This window comes from Xyrauchen texanus, chromosome 35, assembly GCF_025860055.1.
Source record: "Xyrauchen texanus isolate HMW12.3.18 chromosome 35, RBS_HiC_50CHRs, whole genome shotgun sequence".
Taxonomy (NCBI): Eukaryota; Metazoa; Chordata; class Actinopteri; order Cypriniformes; family Catostomidae; genus Xyrauchen; species Xyrauchen texanus.
The window spans coordinates 32,446,558-32,467,072 of NC_068310.1; the positions used below are offsets into that span (position 1 = coordinate 32,446,558).

The following is a 20,515-nucleotide window of genomic DNA, read 5'->3' on the forward strand; positions in this document are numbered from 1 at the left end:
GCAAAAGTAGATTCAGATTGCGTGCCAGTGGCATATAATCAGTATTGTTCCAACCAATAACATGTTTTAACCGTTAATATTATTTTTTACCCTAGATTCTTTCTAATCACCCCTCAGTCTATGTACACATAATAATACTGCCAGGCATCTTATCCAGCAGGTGAATTGAAAAAGTGTTTTGAATGTTTTCTTTCTCATTGAGCAAATCAACAACAAACCAGTCATCGTTGCTGCAGCTTGTATAGAGAGATCAGTTTTCTTTTTTCAATCTCTTCATTAGAGAACTCGCTTGCTTGTCATTCTTATTGAAATTTAATGGTTGTTAAATTGCAAACTTGTCATTCTCATACACTGCCATTCAAAAGTTTGGGGTCACTTGGCTGAAATGTTTCTCATGATCTTAAAAACCTTTTAATCAGAAGGCATATGCTTAAATGTTTGAAATTATTTTTGTAGACAAATATATAATTGTGCCAACATATTAATTTATTCCAGTACAAAACTAAAATATTATTGAAATAAAATAAGTTTTGAATTTGATTACTTGGAGGAAAGCAGTCAATAAGTGCCCAGCATAGATGGGAACTCCTTCAATACGATTTAAAAAGAATACAAGGGTAATACCTCAAGAAGTTGAGATAATGGTTGAGAAAATGCCAAGAGTTTTCTACAAAGACATTTCTGCAAATTCTAGGCAAAAGGTGGCTACTTTGAAAATGCTAAAATATAACAGCTTTGATTAGATAGATTTTTTAATCACAACATAATTCCCATTGTGCCATTTCTGTTATTTAATAGTTTTGATGATTTTACTATAATAAATAAATAAATAAATGAGTTAGTGACCCTAAACTTTTGACCATTAGTATACATGATGGGCAAAGGACAGACCAGCAGAAAGTTGCTTTACACCACCTACTCTGCCCAGGTAAATTACTTGTCGATTTGCAGCACCTATTGTGAAGGCATGAATGTGTTAACGGCACCTCGCTTTTAAGGTTAAAAGGGTCATTTGTCCACCATTCAGTTCGCATTATCGAGTCTCCTCTAGTGTGCAAAGGCCTTTACACATGAATATCACTGAGTGTGACACCGGCTTAAGACTGAATAGTTGACTAGTAGTTCAGGCAACCCAATGACTAGTCGGTTTTGAAAATACATAGTTCTGTGCGTCCCTACTTCAAAGAAGAATATGCCTACTAACAAATCAATAACTCAAACTGACCCTTAACGAAGCATCGCCTGAAAAGTGTTTGACCAATTCTATCTTAACAACTGTTGCCGCCTGCCATTTCTCTGGCAAGCATTTGCTTTTTTCAATTAGAGCCTACAGGAGTTTTTAGCTGAATTTTATAGAAATGGTAATAAAAAAATAAAAAAATTAAATGTAATAGTGACACGAGTAGTGGTTTTTTTTTCTTTCTTTTTTTTTATCTTTAAATAAATCTCGAGAAGAGCATGCAAATAATTAAACTGTGTCAGCCCACATTCCCAAATGAATATGTATAACATCAGCAAAGACACCTACATTTGATCCAAGGTAAATTAAAGCTAATAACTTAACTTTAATTAGTTTATGTATTTTTTCAGGTCTAAGTAAAGTCGATAGTAAATAAAGAGTTCAAAGCATTAAAGTGAGTGTGTTAAGAGATGGTATGAGCAGTTCTGTTCACTTACACTAATGTTATCAGGGGTGTAATCCCTATCAAATAAAGCTTTTCTCTTTTCAAGTGACTGTGATAATCGTTTGCCTCAATTCTGATTCACAGTCACAGTTTTACAAAAACATCAGATTAAAAATGCCTTGCAATGTCACTCTTCATTCCAGCCTACATAAGAATACTGTCCATTCCATTAAATATTTTACCAAAAACTGCTCTGTTCATGGCAAGCTCCCATTCATAGCAATGGGAAATTCTGCAAAGCTTATCTGAGTGAGCGACAGTAACCAAGGTTGGGCAAAGCTTAGACAAAAATGCTTACTTAATTGATCAAAAAAGGGGTTTCCTGAGAGCAAAGTGTTTTGTGCAGGGCTGAACATAGGACTCATTGGGTAATGTACGGTGCAGCGTTTCCAGCACTGCTGCTCAGCAGCGCGCTACACTGCTACTGAATCTCCAGCACCACAGCAAAAGAAGAAACTCAACTTGAGGTTGCAGTCTGAATTGAATGTGATGAGACAAAATTAGCGCGTGCCGCAGAATTCCGCAAAAATAACACATCTTTCTATTGCATTGTGTAGGGCTGAAAAATCCATCAAAATAAAATCTAATTCAAGATATGACCTTGTGAATATTAAACCGCAAAGGGCTGTGATGTGATTTAATCAAACAGCCAGCACGTAATGCTCGTGCACAGCTCTGTTGTTAGTGAGCACACGTGAGGCGGTTCTTATCTCGTGCACAGAATAACAGACGTGTTTCATTGGTTTCAGTTTCGTAAGTAAACAAATGTAAGTAAACAAATGACTGCATTACGTCTTGCTGGGAAACAGGGGTTCCAAAAAAAATTAGGTCAAAGTGGGCCCATTACAAAGTGCATAGTCTGATGAATCCTTCACTGAATGAACTCACTGAATCAGTGTAATTCAATGTAATTCAATGTTCTGTTATTCAAGAATTGTAATGGGGGGGGCATTTCCACCACAGCAAGAGCTGAATTCTGTAGGAAACACTGGTGCAGTGTGTTACTTTCCAACTCCAATGCCCTAGAGAGGAAGTTCATCAAACCAGCCCCACCTGCCAGTAGCACAAAACCCATCAGAGCTGTCTCTCGGCAGCTTCTGCTATGCTCCATAAATTAAATAATGTTTGCCCTTTGCCAAAGTCTGATTTATAGCTCAATCCCTCAGAGTTTTCTAGTACTAAATCTCCAGGGAGCTTATTTTCCAAACTGTATTTTATGGCAAAATTGCAAGATAGCAATCGTGTCATCCGGCTGTTTCAATTTTGAGCGTGCACCTACAGTACAAGGGTCTTTTTAAGAAACAATTGTGACTTTGACCATGTAAATGCTGCAATGTTTTTAGGAGTGACAATTGACTTAATGAATCTACAAAATCATCATAAAAATGGAAACACGTTAAAATAGCAGAAAATAACTTCATACAGTATCTCTGAACACACAAAGTTACATAAAGCTTTTAGCTCTAGGCTATTGCATTTCAAATCAAAAGTAAAATAAAGGGTGTTGAAATGATTCACATTCTGATGTTATTAGCAACCTAACAACATAGGTGTGCTGCTTACCTCAAAGTAACAGTTTCCCTTTGATAAGGGGCGTGGAGCCACGTAGCAGCCAACTTCATCAGAGTTCCCTTGGTAACTACAGCAGAGAAGTAATAAAAAGCTTAATCTCTAATAACCAGAGCACTGTTGCTATAGGTACATAATTAAAATGCCCAGTGATGCGTGGACTAGCTGTTGAAATCAGCGTCAGTTCTGTTTCTACATGTTTCTTGATCTTTCACATTGACCGGAGAAAGAATTACCTTTGCTGGCATTTACACCTTTTTCCACTGATTTACGAAGGACACCAAGTGAAAAACTATTTGAGACAAAACATTTAACACAAAGCTGCCAAAGACACTGATCCTAACGCAAGACACAACACAAATTTAAGCCATCTTAAAATGTACATTAAAACATTACTTCAAAAAGTAATCAAACGCTTGTTTTGCTATTTTAGGCTACGTGTACAATAAAATGTTCTGCTCAAATTAGATTATTTGTAAGGTTGGTCTCATGATCTTTTTATATGTGGTACATATCAAACAAGTGTGAAAAGGTAACGTTCTGAATCTGCCCTGACATTTTTACTTATTATTACATTTTATTTCGAATTTATATTTGATTAATAAAATATTTGATATAAATTCTAAAAATTATTAAATATGTAAACAAAATAATTGCATTATATATTTTTATATATATAAATATATGATAAATTAAATTTTTATAATAATACATTTATTACTAGCATAATTTATTATATATTTATATATATATAAATATGAAATATATCATACAATTCTATGTATTAATGAAGCATAAACACCTTGCCATTGCACCAATGGCCGTTTTTGATTTTTCACAGTAAATCAAGTGAACAATTATGATGAATGTTGAGTTATTCCAAGCTGAGTGTTAACTGTTAAACATATTTAGATGTGTTTCCACGTAAGAAATTGGAACAGAATGAAATTAAATATTTTGCAGTCAACAATTTTTCATCTTCCAAAAAACTAAAATACAAAAAAAGTCAAGATTCTGGTCACATTTAGCTGTAGTAATACGTTTTATTTATAGGTGCCTTTCAAGACTCTCAAGGACACCTTACAGACATAATCATGTCTACAATAAGAAAACAAAGACGTAGTCTTTTATATCGCAAAATGGACAAACATAGTGATAAAAGTTAATTCTGACTATGTTGGAAAGACTTGGTAAATAAAAAAATTAACAAGGGTACGTCGTCACATGTGCAAGGCCTGTTTATTTTTTCGATGGATTTTGCTATGCTTTTCATCTTTTTCTGGACAAATAAAACAAGTAACCATTGATTTTTCCTTGCAATTTTAATTGTTTCAATCAGTAAGGTTGAGTGCGTCAAGGCTGATTAAGTTTTTAGTACAGACTGATGCCTCAAATACATGCACACCCGATGCTCTTCGCTCGCAAACCCATCTCACTAATTCTGACGAGGATGGGTGGCTGCGCAATTCAAAACAACAAACAAATAAGGAAAAATGAAAAGAAGAGCTGTAATTTTCCATAAAGGCAAGGGGGGTCAACCCATGAATTCCACTCCAGGTGCTGGCTCTTAAACACAGTGGAAAAAGAACATGGGTCACTCACTGGGCAACCTTACCTTAGCGTGTCTCCATTCTTCAACATTCGTTTGTAGCGCTCTTGATAACGAACAGCACGTACTTCCCTGATTTCCCTGATCCGGCGCCGCCAGTTCAGGAATCTGTAGTGTAAATTGATATCATCCATCTCAGAGGGCTGTGGAGTGGGAAACAGATGCCGTAAAGTTTAAAAGACTTGGTATGGGGACCAAATATTAATCTGATTCAGAACATGAGAAGAGGAACTAGTAGACTCAGTATGAAGGAGTACTAAATTATTGACTCACTGACCATGTATAGCCATAGAATTAACATCTGTGCAAACATGATATTTTTGTTTAGATTTATAAATGGATTTTGGTCTTTTTCCAATCAAGTCAAAAATTTCCTGTGCAGATTTTTTCCACTCATAAGGCCAAAAGATTATCAAGCATGAACAAAATACTTCATATTGACTCAGTTGTCTGAAGCTCTCCTAGACCAGCCATAAACAAAATATAACACATTTTAAAATAAAAAAAACATATATATTTTTTTATACTAAATCGCTTATTTGGTATATGCAAATATTTAATAAAATAGTAATTAACACTGCAACAGACACTGATATGAGAATTTACTGATTACAGTGGGAATTATATCTAAAGGCACCTTTCTGTAGCTGTACAGGAATTAGTGTAAAATCTCCACACGCACGCGCACGCACACACACACACACACACACACACACACACACACACACACACACACACACGGCAGTAAGTCTGAGTAGCACAATAGAGGATGACAGATATTAATCAAGCCCACACAAATTGGTGCCCTTGCAGTTACCGTAATTAACACATGCAGACGTAGTACTAGTACAAGTCTTGTTTCTATTAACTAGCTGACAGAAATCTGTAAGTAAATACCAGATACCAAATTTACTATCAAAATACACTGTCTATTATAACAACATATAGTTAAAGAATGTTATCTTCATAACTGACACACAGACAAACTAACTACTAAATAATAAGCTAAAAACCCCTTATAGTAGGTTAGTTTCAGTCATTGCTAATCACCTTGCTGGCTAACACATTATTAGCTAGTTTGAGGCGTTTTCGAAACAAAATGTCAAAATGACACAGCCGCTAGATAACTACGTTCAAGTGTAACGTATTTAAATACATTTAAGGTATGTACGTACCTTATGTACATCAATGGTTAAGACATTAGAACATTTAAGGGCACTTGTGTTTACTTCTAGCTACCGACTCCATTAGCTACCTGACAAACTTCGCAGAAGTGTTACGGCTTTTCCGGGATGACGTCAGTTGAGGAATGAACGGACGCACCAATGAAAGGCGTCACAAAGATGATTGACAGCCACGCAGCCAATGAGAAGTCGCAGTGGGCTCCAACATCGTTTTTACACAGTAATTTAAAGACCTTGTGTAAATATTAACTTTGGAAAGTATTTTAAATGCTTTTAAAATTAAATAGAAATTAAAACATATATTGTTGGGCCGTGCTTCACAGGTGAATACAGCTTTTTGGTGTTCATATGGATATAATTATTACAATCTCAAGTTTTTTGGACAATTGTGGCTTTTTCATTATAGGTGTAATTCATTTTTATTTGATCAGTGGGTGAAAGTAACTGAATCAAGTAACTAGTGTTGACTAATTATCCAATAGACCTTTTTCACAGACTGTGATGATGTGTTTTTTTTAGCAGCGTAAATCTAGCAAACTTTTTAATATGATAATTTTTTAAATATTAAATGTAAGTTTAAAATATTATTATTTGTTTTATATTACCCTGGAATTAGTTTTGAAAAATTTATTACCACAGCTGTGAGGGGGTTTCTATTACAGCTGCTGAGAGAGTGACAGTAAATTTGGCATCTTGTCCCATCTGACCGTCTTAATCCACCGCTCTCTTTTTTTTTTCCTCTTCTGGAAAGCCATTCAAATGTAATATTAGACTTTTTCTTTTGTTCTTGGAGCAAATTGGTAAGTTAAAATAATATTTGCTGTGATCTCCCATTCACCGCTGTTGAAGTTTACCCTGCAAACGTTTACTTCCGCTTTCCAAAACCCGGAGTGTGAAAAAGGTCTATTATTTCCATTTCCCTTTCTCTGAGGATGGGTTTCCAGTGCTCTAAAATGCTCTGGCATGCTTCCACCTCACACAGCTAAAAAATGAGTTTCAGAACATTTGGCACAATCTAAGGCCCCCTTGTACTCATGACTCATATAGATAAATGTACTATACTGCCATCAGCCCAACACCTACAAGATGGGATAATGCATGCATCAAATTTTGAGAATAAGTTACTTAGAGAATAAAGCAGCAAAGTTTAAAGAGTTTATGAGGTGGTGGCGCACACAAATGTAAAGTAATGAAGAGAATACAAGGGTCGGAACCATCTAACTTGACTTGCAGACAGAGGCGGAGGTTGTAATCTGGTGAATTCAGAAAAGAAAGACCCCATCGGTCTGGCATGCTTCTTGGAACATTCTCCCGACAGAGCATGTGGAAATAGAGAATGGGGACGTGCTGTGCCGCAGATGGGAACGTCAGACGGCATGTGATTTTGCAGTGCTTTGCCAAGACTAATCAACTCCAATAAGAGAGCATCATCCAGTCAACATCTACAGTAATAAGAAACACTTCAAACACGTTGGGTTTAAAGAGCTTGAGAGATCATTTAAGGATCGTTTACTGCCATTTATGAGCCATACACCGATATATTCTGTGGCGCTTCATTGTATGGCAAAACAGAGACTATGCAGGCAAACATGTTTGTGTTAAAGAGAGCTATGACCACACGTCAAGATAAACATACAGTCAGATAAACATCTAAATCCTGTTTGGCTTCTGCGCTCATACAAGCCCGTCTTTGACATCTTAACTTCCATCCCGCTTCATGACAACGACAAATAAACACAGGCCTGTCCTTATGGCACCCCTATATCTGGGTGTGACTTGAGATTATTCTGAAGGCAGCGATTTAGATTTACAAAGACAGTGATTTACAAGAAATCCCTTCTAACAATGACAGACACATCCGTTTGGAGAGATTGAATGATATTCTACCATTTATAATTGTTTAAAAGCTCTTTTTAGCCATATTTCCTAGACTTTCTAGATTGTTTTAATAGAATTCAGTCCATTAAAAGGTGCATGTTGCAGTTGGCACTGAATATGCCATTATTATCATCTTCAACAAAAGCAAATCTGTAATAATGTTTAGCCAACATCTCGTCTAAACTTTAGACTAAGACAACTCATAAATTCTCGATTAATGGTATCTAGGCCAAAGGACAACAAGAATTTTATGGAGTCTTCCAAAGAGATCGGATTTGTCTGGTTGACTGGGCTGATGGATTGCATTATTAGCTGCTGGCATATACTGTCGTGTGTACATTCCAGTGAAAACACTGCACCAATTATGCAGACGATCCCTTCTCCAAAATAAACGATTAAGTGGCAAAATCCCTTGGCTGCATTGCTTCATCAAAACCGAGCATTTTATATGCAGTGCAGGTGCCTGTTCTATTAAATCAGCCTATGTTCCAGTCTGTATAGGTTTGTACTTTTATGGGTGAGTCTTCAACTTCGGACACTTTTAGCACCGTCTATTTCTAAAAACATAAAGTCTCATGAAACATTATTCACACTCTCACTATTTTTATTTTTTGTATTTGTCTGCTAACAATGTCCAACGGTGAATGTACATGCATCACTTGAGATTTGTCATTTGTGTATTTTTATTAATTTTTTCTGAATGTCACAAAATTCCCACCAGTGTCATTTCCACATCTCGTTTTGTGTTTAACAAAATACAGTGGTGGTTATGATAGTTATGTAAATTTTTTAAATGAAATAGACAACTCATTTGTCTTGCTAATTTCATAGCTAACATTTTATGTATCCTAAATATACACAACTTCACACTTTTTGCATAAGCAATATTACATCTTGACTGGAAATGACGACCAATAAAATGTTTCTGCTCACAAGGGATATTGACTGGGTGAAGAACTATCTTTTGAGATATGTACAGTATGTGTGATATACACACACACACACACACACACACACACACACACACTGGTGACCAAAGTTTGGAATAATGTACAGATTTGGCTCTTATGGAAAGAAATCTGTACTTTTATTCACCAAAGTGGTATTCAATTGATAACAATGTATAGTCAGGACATTAATAACATGAAAAATTACTATTACAATTTGAATAAAACATTCAGAACTTCTTAAACTACTTCAAAGAGTTTTCATAAAAAAAATCCTCCACATGCAGCAATGACAGCTTTGCAGATCCTTGACATTCAAGCTGTCAGTTTGTCCAGATACTCAGCTGACATTTCACCCCACACTTCCTGTAGCACTTGCCATAGATGTGGCGGTCTTGTCGGGCACTTCTCACACACCTTAAAGTCTAGCTGATCCCACTAAAGCTCAATGGGGTTAAGATCCATAACACTCTTTTCCAATTATCTGTTGTCCAATGTCTGCGTTTCTTTGACCACTCTGACCTTTTCTTTTTGATTTTTGGTTTCAAAAGTATCTGTTTCTTTGCAATTCTTCCCATAAGTCCTGCATCCCTGAGTCTTCTCTTTACTGTTGTACATGAAACTGGTGTAGAGCGGGTAGAATTCAATGAAGCTGTCAGCGGAGGACATGTGAGGCGTCTATTTCTCAAACTAGAGACTCTGACGTACTTATCCTCTTGTTTAGTTGCACATCTGGTCTTCCACATCTCTTTCTGTCCTTGTTAGAGACAGTTGTCCTTTGTCTTTGACTGTAGAGTACAACTTTGTATGAAATCTTAATTTTTGTGGCAATTTCAAGCATTATATAGCCTTCATTCCTCAAAACGATGATTGACTGACAAGTTTCTAGAGAAAGCCGTTTCTTTTTTGCCATTTTTGTCCTAATATTGACCTTAAGACATGCCAGTCTATTGCATACTGTGGTAACTCAAAAACAAAGACAATGTTAAGTTTCATTTAACAAACCAAATAGCTTTCAGCTGTGTTTGATACAATGGTAAGTGATTTTAATAATGGCAAGTGATTTTCTAGTTCCAAATTAGCAATTTAGCATGAATACTCAAGGATAAGGTGTTTGAGTATTGGCTGCTGGAAATGGGGTCTGTCTAGATTTTATCAAATATATATATATATATTTTTGAAATAGTGATGGAGCTGTTTTTAATATCAGTAATGTCCTGACTATACATTGTGATCAGTTGAATGCCACTTTGGTGAAATAAGGTACCAATTTCCTTCCGAAACAGCAAAATCTGTACATTATTCCAAACATGTGGCTGTCAGTGTATATATACATATATATACACACACACACACACACAGTTGAAATCACACGTTTACAAACACCTTAGCCAAATGCATTTAAACTCACTTTTTCACAATTTCTGATATTTAATCATAGAAAACATTAAACATTAACAACAAAAGTCTTAGGTCAGTTAGGATCACTATTTTATTTTAAGAATGTGAAATGTCAGAATAATAGTAGAGAGAATTATTTATTTCAGCTTTTATTTCTTTCATCGCATTCATAGTTGGTCAGAAGTTTACAAACACTTCAACAAGCTACTCACAATAAGTTGCTGGAATTTTGCCCTTTTCTCAAGACAGAACTGATGTAACTGAGTCAGGTTTGTAGGCCTCCTTGCTTGCACACACATTTTCACTTCTGCCACAAATCAAACTGAGGTCAGGGCTTTGTAATGGCCACTCTAATACCTTGACTTTGTTGTCCTTAAGCCATTTTGCCACAACTTTGGAGGTATGCTTGGGGTCATTGTCCATTTGGAAGACCCACTTGTGACCAGCTTTAATTTCCTGGCTGATGCCTTGAGATGTTGCTTCAATATATACACATAATTTTCCTCTCTTCCTCATGATGCCATCTATTTTGTGAAGCGCACCAGTCCCTCCTGCACAAAGCACCCCATGGCACCATGCAGCCATCATACCGCTTAGGAAGGAGTCGCATTTTGTCTTCTCAAGATGAATGCAGTTTGGTGCGAAAAGTGCAAATCAATCCCAGTATAACAGCAAAGGACCTTGTGAAGATGCTGGAGGAAACAGTTAGACGAATTTATATATCCACAGTAAAGCAAGTCCTGTATCGACATAACCGGCAAGGCTGCTCAGCAAGGAAGAAGCCACTGCTCCAAAACCACCATAAAAAAGCCAGACTACAGTTTGTGCACACAGGGACAAAGATCTTACTTTTTGGAGAAATGTCCTCTGGTCTAATGAAACAAAAATTTAACAGTTTGGCCATAATGATCATCATTATGTTTTGAGGAAAAAGGGTGAGGCTTGCAAGCTGAAGAACAGCTTCCCAACCGTGAAGCATGGGGGTGGCAGCATCGTGCTGTGGGTTGCTTTGATGCAGGAGGGACTTGTGCACTTCACAAATAGATGGCATCATGAGGAAGAAGATTTATGTGGTTATATTGAAGAAACATCTCAAGACATCAGCCAGGAAGTTAAAGCTCGGTCGCAAATGGATCTTCCAAATGGACAATGACCCCAAGCATACCTCCAAAGTTGTGGCAAAATGGCTTAAGGATAACGAAGTCAAGTTACTGGTGTGGCCTCAATCCAATAGAACATTTGTGGGCAGAACTGAAAAACCATGTGCGAGCAAGGAGGCCTACAAATCTTTCCCTGTTGCACCAGTTCTGTCAAGAGGAGTGGGCCAAATTTCCAGCAAATTATTGTGAGAAGGATGTGGAAGGCTACCCAAAAATTGGACCCAAGTTAAACATTTTAATGGCGATGCTACCAAATACTAACCAAGTGTATGTAAATTTCTGACCCACTTGGAATGTGATGAAAGAAATAAAAGCTGAAAGATATAATTATCATACATGATTTTCATAGAGTATATTTGGGCCTTTAAGGCCGAAACATCTTTCACACAAGTACGCAAACGCAGATGTGAGCGCTTGGCCAATGCATGGCCAACACATTATCCCATTGTACATACTGTACATTACGTGTGCTCTTGCTGGCGGTAACAAACCTCAGACTATAAGAGGGCAATAGATTTTTTAGGCGTGACCACGAAACCAGTGCTGCGTCCAAAACCTGTATTTTATAGCTCCATGTCCGAAACCAGGAAAATGCTGTCTTCGGAGGCTGTTTACGGAGACAGGATGAAAATAAGTTGCTTTTCAAATTGTTAAGAGTTCCATACATTCAAAACAGCTGTCAGTTAAGCCATTAACTGATTAGGCAGCAAGTCAGCTGCCTACAATTTCAGATGAAGCCCGTATGTAGTAGATGAGTTGATAGTTGAGGAGTGGGGAGTGACATGGAGAAAAAAACAAGTTAGTTTGAACGGACTGGGGACAAAAAGTCGTATATATTTTTCAAAAAGATTAAATTCAAATTGCTGCCTGAGTCCGCCATGACAGTTGTTGATTGAAAGAAGAAAATCTGCTCTAGCACCCCTTGCGCAACGCTGAGTATGACTTGTGTTGGGTTATGAATTGAGCACTGACACATTTTCCAACACGACGACGCGTGAAATCGAGCTTGCGTAGGGAATGTTTGGGCCCTTAAAGACTGAAACCTCTCTAATGCGTAATAGGGTAAATCTCATCAAAACATGTCCAGGTCACATTTCACCCCAGACACATTACAATAATGAGATTTTTGGGTAGAAATGTGCTTAACTGTCATGAAAATAATGTCCCAATAATGGTAATTCTAAAAAAATAGAATTTGTTTATTTCTTTTGATGTTGGGGTGAAATATGCGGAGTAGTTTTTCTGTGCATTTGAAGAATTAAAAAGCTTCAAAAGTTGCTAAAAATAAAATGGTACATTAAAAATCTTTACTCCAGGTCCTGTGTATTTTCAGAAAGCCACATTATTGAATTGTATTCTATCAATGTATTTCTTACAGTTGTAAAGGTCAGATAATCTGTTGATAATGTTTTTGCATTCTTAGGAGCAAAAAGGTAAATTAAGTGACTCTGCAAATCACCAGAGAAATAGAATCCCTCACCTTCATTGTTACCATGGTTAACATTTGTAGAATGCGCTATCATTTTCACATAAGATGAATAATAAGTACACATGACAGGATTTTCGGCAAGCTTCACATAGCCAGAGTTAGTATCCTGGCTAAAGGAATGTTTCCAGATACAATAATGGTTGAGAGAAAGACCAGAGCTTGATCATTTATAAAAGGAAAAATAATCTCTTGCTTTCTTTCCACCCCCCCATCCATTCTCTCTCCTTCCTTCTCTCTCTCTCTCTCTCTCTCTCTCTCCCTCAGTCCCAGCCCCTGAAGGTGTCATAACTGTTCTCTCTCCCTATCGCTCTCTATCACCGCCTTTCAGATCTTTAAAAGCTGCTGCTTGCTGTCTCTCACTCGTTCTCCGTTTGTATCCTCTGGCACTGCAGGGGAGTCCTGGCTGCCTCGCCACTGCACAGGCTGAGCACCAAGCAAAGCTGAAAAGCGAGCAAAGAAAACAGAGAAGGGGAAAGAGAAATAGACTTCCAGAAATAGCATCAGCAGCCACGTACGGCCGAACAGTGCATGAGGACCAGAGACCCGGACGCAAGATGTCTCTCCTCTTTAACTTGATGTCTGTTGTCCTGTTGCTCATCGTCCACTGCAGTTCCTGGTCCCTGGCCAGCCGCATGGGCCCCCACAATAACTGCCTGACCTGCAAAGACAGCCATTCCTTGGGTGTGGGTAGGGCCTCCAGAGACCACGCCGGGGCGGCCAGCACGACCATCCTGGCATTAGGGGAACCCTGCGGGGTATACACCATGAGCTGTGCCAAGGGGCTTCGCTGCGTGCCCCTTCCGCGTGAGCAAAGCCCCCTCCAGGCTCTGCTGCAGGGCAGAGGGCTTTGCGCCAAACAGAGCAAATTCAGTCCCACCGACAGGCCCCGCCCCACAGGTAAGACTTCGGATGCCTATGGGCTCCCTGGGAGCATTTCCTCCATAGCTTCATCTGTGGCACGTTCCCGGTGTGCCCTTTTTCTGTTGCGCTCGTGCCGTGCCGCATGCTGTAATAGAATGCGATAGGTAATCTGCTTTAAGTACCACGGCGAAATAGCACAAGGATGTATTTCAGGTTCCAGGGATGTGCTGGCAAGCGAATGAACTGCAGTGTCTGTATCAAAAGCTTGGGAGTATGACAGAATTGTAACTGAACCAAGGACATGTGCATAAAGTGCCGGGAATAGCTGCCGGTTTGCATGCAATGCCTGTAAATTCCTATGTGCAGTGATTTCACATAGTGTAAATATGCAGATGATTAACACATCACTTGTTGTTATAATATGTGCTTGTATGAATGTGAAAATATGAGCAAATGAGAGCAGAAATAGAAGGCTAGAAAATGTGTCTATATGTGTGTGTTCTTGAGCGTATATCACTGTCACCCAAATTCCAGTAGTGACATTTCACATAGCAGGTTTCTCCATCTGCTGTTTACTTTAGGTAACTGCAACTCAAGGGGCCTTGCATGAGAGAATACCTGAGAATAGTTAAATTACCTGATTTATATACATGTTTTTGTTTTTTCCCCAAGTAAGCCACCACAGGAAACATACCGTATATAGCATTTATTCAGTTGTTTTAATTCTATTTGATCTAATGTGTCTTTTTCTTGAAATGCTTGGACATATTTTAGTTTTAATTCAATAATTTTTTTCACAGGGCCCCATCCTTCACATAGTGGTGAAATAGAAAAGGTAAGTCTTTCATTTTTTTGGTTTTAGGGTACTGTCATTAATGTTTCTCATGACTATCTCAGAACAAGGGGGAAATCTGCTAAAAAGTTAAAGGGATGGTTCAACCAAAAATCCATGATCATTTACTCACCCTCATGTGTTCCAAACCCATATGACTCAACATTGACTTTCATTACATGGAATTGGAACAACACAAGGGTGAGTAAATGATTAGAGTTTTCATTTTTGCATGAACTAAACCTTTAACCTACTTAAAAAGCTACTGTAAAACATATTTTGTTTTTTAAAGTCTTGCCATTAGGCAGATGAATGTTAATGGCACGTCGGATTAGTAACCTGATTCTGATTCAGTAACGTCACAAGGCAAATGATATGTTATGATATTATTTGGGCAAAACTCATCTATTTACCTTCGGGTTGTGCTGTGTAGAATAAAGTCTGTGCTAAATGGAAAATTTTTATTGTATCTTATAATCCTACAAACTCGAAAGATGTAATATGGGCTATTCCTTCATCTTTTTCTCTGTACACGTTCATTTCTTTACCAGGCTCCATGTCGTAAGCGGCTCAACACTGTGTTGCGAGGTCTTGAGCTTACCATTTTTCAGTCCGATCGTGACATCTACATCCCCAACTGTGACACTCGAGGGTTCTACAGGAAAAAGCAGGTATTTGATCAAAAAGAAATAGTTTTTAGTGGCAAACTGATTCTAAAGGGATTGGTCACCCAAAAATAATAATTCAGTTATAATTTATGCACACTCTTGTCATTTGAAACATGTATGACTTTCTCTGTTCTGTAGAAGATTTTTGTAGAAATTTTAACAAATGTTCATGCTGCTCTTTTACATAAAATGAAAATGAATAGTGAGTGGGGCTGTCACCCAGCTCCAAAAAAAAAAAAAAAGCATAATTCAAGTATCATAAAAGAAGTCGATGCAACTTGTGTGCAATATTCCAACTCTTTAGGAGCAATATGATAGCTTTGTGTGAGGAACAGACCAAAATGTAAGTAGTTATTCACTGATTTTCTTTCCCTTTCACAGCTCTTAAAGGAATATTCCGGGTTCAATAAAACTTGAACAGCATTTGTGACACAATGTTGATTACCAAAAAAGTCTGACTTGTCCTTAAAAAAAGAAAAAAGGAATCAGATGCAAAACAACACGGACCAATGCGAATAAAATACTTTATTAGCCTCCCAAGGCAAGATGCTGTAACTACGCATTTGGTCAGTACTGAGTTTTGAGCGAAATCAGATCTCACTATGATCTGACCTGCGACAGATGGGTTTGGCTCAACTATGTTCAGTTTTTAGTCTCAATAGTATAGCCAAAAGACATAAACATATACAGGTTAACATGATTTTTGTGTGATAAAATCACTACATAATCTAATCTGTGTAAAGTTACATCCAATACCAGGATTACAGGGTTTCGTTGTCATGACAACAAGTTGTAATATTGGATATAAATTATAGATAAGGTTAGGAAGCAATTTTATCACACTGAAATCATGTTAAAATATATAATGTTTCCATCTTGTGGGGATACTTTTAAAAATATTTTATTTTAACATATATGGCCCAATTCACTTCCATTGTATGTGCCTTACTGCAACCACGATTTTTGCTTTTTTCTAAATAAAAGGAGAAACTAGTTTATTTATTTATTTGTGGAATTCAACATTATGCCACAAATGCTGTTAGTTGAGCTTAACTTGCATTGAACCCGCAATACTGTATTCCTTTAAATCTGCAATATTAGAATGTGCCTTTGTAGTATGGAAAGAAGCAATATGAACATTCTTCATTAAAATCTCTTCTTGACAACAGAATTTTCATTTATAAGTGAACTAATCCTTTAAAATGTTGAAGAATGACTGAATGAAACAAAAGCTTATGAACATACACTCTCCTGTTGTGTTCCAGTGTTGGTCCTCTAAAGGTATGCAGCGTGGAAATTGCTGGTGTGTCGACGAGCTGGGCAACGCTGTGCCATCACGTGCTGGGGAAGATGGCATTTTACCATGTGATGGAGAGTGAGGTCAGCGACGGCTCCACAGCTCTGAGCCTGGAGGAAGAGGACGAGGAGGAGTACAGGGAGAGGGGATGACTTCAGCTCGGTGCAAACACTGCCTGACCAGGACACACCAGGGATAAACCACTTCACATGGAAAGGGCCCTCACCAGACTGTCCAGACCTTCATATGGAAGGTTCACATCACTGCCATAAACCTCAAAGTCCTCAATGTCACAAACAGACAGTAAAAGCACATAGAAACAATAACCACTTCAAGTTTAAGTTGAGATAGGTTGGCTTTTACGGAGAGCTATTGAATCTGGGGCCCTATAGTACAACATCTTGTGTGTGATAGCTTTCAGTGCATGTTCTCTCATTATGTTCTTTGTTTTTTCTTTCTCAGTGGGCTCTAATACGTTTACGCAGATGGGGCGATGATGTCCTCTATCCCCTTATCGTCCCCTCTTCCCCTCTCCAACAATACACTGACTATGCTTAAAGGAATAGTTAATTATGTACTCATCTTACTCATGCCATTACAAACCTGTATGCTGTTATTTTTCCAAAGAACACAAAAGGAGACATTCTGAAGAATCTTTGTGCAGCTCCATTCCAAGAAATTCTAATTGATCGCAGCTTTCAAGCCATTAAAAAAAGGAAAACAAAACCCACCATAAAAGTTGTCCATGTGACTCATGTGCTATTTTCCAAGTCTTCTGAAACCATATAATATTACATTTGTTTTATGTCACTATGAAATCTCATTCATGTATGAGTTCAGAGTCAAAAATGCCACATTGATGAATTGTGCTAGTTAAACATAGGCTTACTGATGCCAAAACATCATTGATTCTCGAATATGTCATAACCAAACACAACACGCCAATTTGAGGATGCAGAATGAGATTTAATAGCTGCAGAAGTGAAGATTTTCAATTGAAAAAGACTTATTTTTCACACAAAGTTATCGTATGGCTTCAGAAGACTTGGAATATAGTGCATGAACTATACTTTTAGTATGCACTACTTTTATGTTGTTTTTTTATTGGTGTTTTTGTCATTTTTGGAGCTTGATATGTTCATGATGTGGCCACTTTTTGTCATTGGATTCTTCAAAATGTCTTCATTAGTGTTCCATGGAAAAATAACAGTATTTGGTTTGGAACAACATGAGGGTGAGTAAATAATGACAGCGTTTTCAATTTGGGGTGAACTATTCCTTTAAGAAAATGGAATATACCTTTTGATCTAATTTATTTTGAACTATTACAAAATTCCCTTGAATACTTTCACTGAAGACTTTAAATAACTTTTAAATCGTACACATTGACATATCAAGACATCAAAATGTTATCATGTGTTCAAATAATTTGGGAACTCTATTCAATTTCATTACTATGACACTCTGACTGCAAATACGTGTTGTGGATTATTTGTACATAAGTGAGGTTTTCGTGGTTGGTTGTGTCATAAGGTGGAACTATTATTGAATGCTGATGGCTGTTACCTTTTTTGAGAAGTTGTAAGGCATATTTTTATATATTTCAATATGCTGCTTATATATATATATATATATATATATATATATATATATATATATATATATATATATATATATATAAATATAAATTGCTGGTTTATTTAATGAACTATAATGCCATGTATTTTTATATTGTCAGCAGTTTTTCATTGTTAACAGAGTTTATTTGATTTGCTAAGAGAGTGAGCGCCATGTATTTGTGACACCTTAATAAGAGATAGCAAACTATGACAAATACACAAATTAAGCACATCCCTTAGAGAGCAATTACTGCTGTACATGTGTTTGTTTCTATAAAATGATTATTTCATTTCACGACTGTTTCACTATTTATGTTGATCTGTAGACCCTTCAGTATTTGAACGTGTTATTATATAGCTTAATCTTGTTTTGCGTTTCAGTTTTGTTCAGAATTCAGCATTTACTCATTCCCACAAATTCATTGAGAGTAAGTACAAAATAATGTTGTATCTATAATGTGCCAGTCATTGTGGGCCCTTTAAAAGGAAGATCTGCAAAAAACAAAAAAGTGTGCAAGATCTATGAGAAAAAAATAAACTGATACAAAGACAAATAAAAGCATATGTTAATATAACAATCGACTATGTGCAGTATCTTGTTTAAAAGCTCACATGAATGAAACGGAATGTGGAAAACTGAAAACTATATTAAATAATATGGCAGCATTCCAATGAATTGCAAGAATATGCACAATTGGGATATATACACTCACCTAAAGGATTATTAGGAACACCATACTAATACTGTGTTTGACCCCCTTTCGCCTTCAGAACTGCCTTAATTCTACGTGGCATTGATTCAACAAGGTGCTGAAAGCATTCTTTAGAAATGTTGGCCCATATTGATAGGATAGCATCTTGCAGTTGATGGAGATTTGTGGGATGCACATCCAGCTCCCGTTCCACCACATCCCAAAGATGCTCTATTGGGTTGAGATCTGGTGACTGTGGGGGCCATTTTAGTACAGTGAACTCATTGTCATGTTCAAGAAACCAATTTGAAATGATTCCAGCTTTGTGACATGGTGCATTATCCTGCTGGAAGTAGCCATCAGAGGATGGGTACATGGTGGCCATAAAGGGATGGACATGGTCAGAAACAATGCTCAGGTAGGCCGTGGCATTTAACGATGCCCAATTGGCACTAAGGGGCCTAAAGTGTGCCAAGAAAACATCCCCCACACCACCACCACCACCACCAGCCTGCACAGTGGTAACAAGGCATGATGGATCCATGTTCTCATTCTGTTTACACCAAATTCTGACTCTACCATCTGAATGTCTCAACAGAAATCGAGACTCATCAGACCAGGCAACATTTTTCCAGTCTTCAACTGTCCAATTTTGGTGAGCTCTTGCAAATTGTAGCCTCTTTTTCCTATTTGTAGTGGAGATGAGTGGTACCCGGTGGGGTCTTCTGCTGTTGTAGCCCATCCGCCTCAAGGTTGTGTGTGTTGTGGCTTCACAAATGCTTTGCTGCATACCTCGGTTGTAACGAGTGGTTATTTCAGGCAAAGTTGCTCTTCTATCAGCTTGAATCAGTCGGCCCATTCTCCTCTGACCTCTAGCATCAACAAGGCATTTTCAGCCCACAGGACTGCCGCATACTGGATGTTTTTCCTTTTCACACCATTCTTTGTAAACCCTAGAAATGGTTGTAGCGTGAAAATCCCAGTAACTGAGCAGATTGTGAAATACTCAGACAGGCCCGTCTGGCACCAACAACCATGCCACGCTCAAAATTGCTTAAATCACCTTTCTTTCCCATTCTGACATTCAGTTTGGAGTTCAGGAGATTGTCTTGACCAGGACCACACCCCTAAATGCATTGAAGCAACTGCCATGTGATTGGTTGATTAGATAATTGCATTAATGAGAAATTGAACAGGTGTTCCTAATAATCCTTTAGGTGAGTGTGTATATATATATATATATATATATATATATATATATATATATATATATATATATATTATTTATTTTTTGCTTTGAATTAACAATAAGAAAGAGTAGATGTCCCTTGCTGTTGGCTGCAAAAATACAGCCATATTGTGCCAAACTAGAAGTACAAATATTGTCTTGAACAAATTTAGCTATATGGTGATGGTGCAATTCTGTCAGCCCAGAACATATTTTGCTTACTATGACTAAAGATAAGTGGTTTACATGTATATCTAGTGGTTACATATGTCTTCTTTTGATTTTGGCCTGCAAATAGAAATCTTAAAGGAATATTCAGGGTTCAGTACAAGTTAAGCACAATTGAGCTTAAGCATTTGTGGCATAATATTAATTAACTAAAAAAAATTATTTGGA

General features: G+C 37.3%; 2 protein-coding genes across 4 annotated transcripts in view; one reads left to right on the forward strand and one right to left on the reverse strand.

Moving 5' to 3' along the window:
• spryd3 (SPRY domain containing 3) overlaps nt 1-6,152 on the reverse strand; it is a 74,352-nt gene extending 68,200 nt beyond the window's left edge. For all 3 annotated transcript variants that reach the window (XM_052105731.1, XM_052105730.1, XM_052105729.1), the window contains exons 1-3: nt 6,039-6,152; nt 4,870-5,006; nt 3,249-3,324 (exon numbers count right to left, since the gene is read on the reverse strand). In XM_052105731.1, the coding sequence (XP_051961691.1) occupies nt 3,249-3,324; nt 4,870-4,997 (204 nt within the window). In that variant the 5' untranslated portion in view covers nt 4,998-5,006; nt 6,039-6,152. The remainder of the gene's footprint in view (nt 1-3,248; nt 3,325-4,869; nt 5,007-6,038) is intronic.
• Nucleotides 6,153-13,210: 7,058 nt separating this feature from the next.
• On the forward strand, nt 13,211-18,764 carry igfbp6b (insulin-like growth factor binding protein 6b). The gene is made up of 4 exons (XM_052105742.1): nt 13,211-13,819; nt 14,584-14,618; nt 15,167-15,286; nt 16,549-18,764. The coding sequence occupies exons 1-4, from the start codon at nt 13,477-13,479 to the stop codon at nt 16,660-16,662; spliced, it is 612 nt and encodes a 203-aa protein (XP_051961702.1). The 5' UTR covers nt 13,211-13,476; the 3' UTR covers nt 16,663-18,764.
• The last annotated feature ends 1,751 nt before the right edge of the window (nt 18,765-20,515 follow it).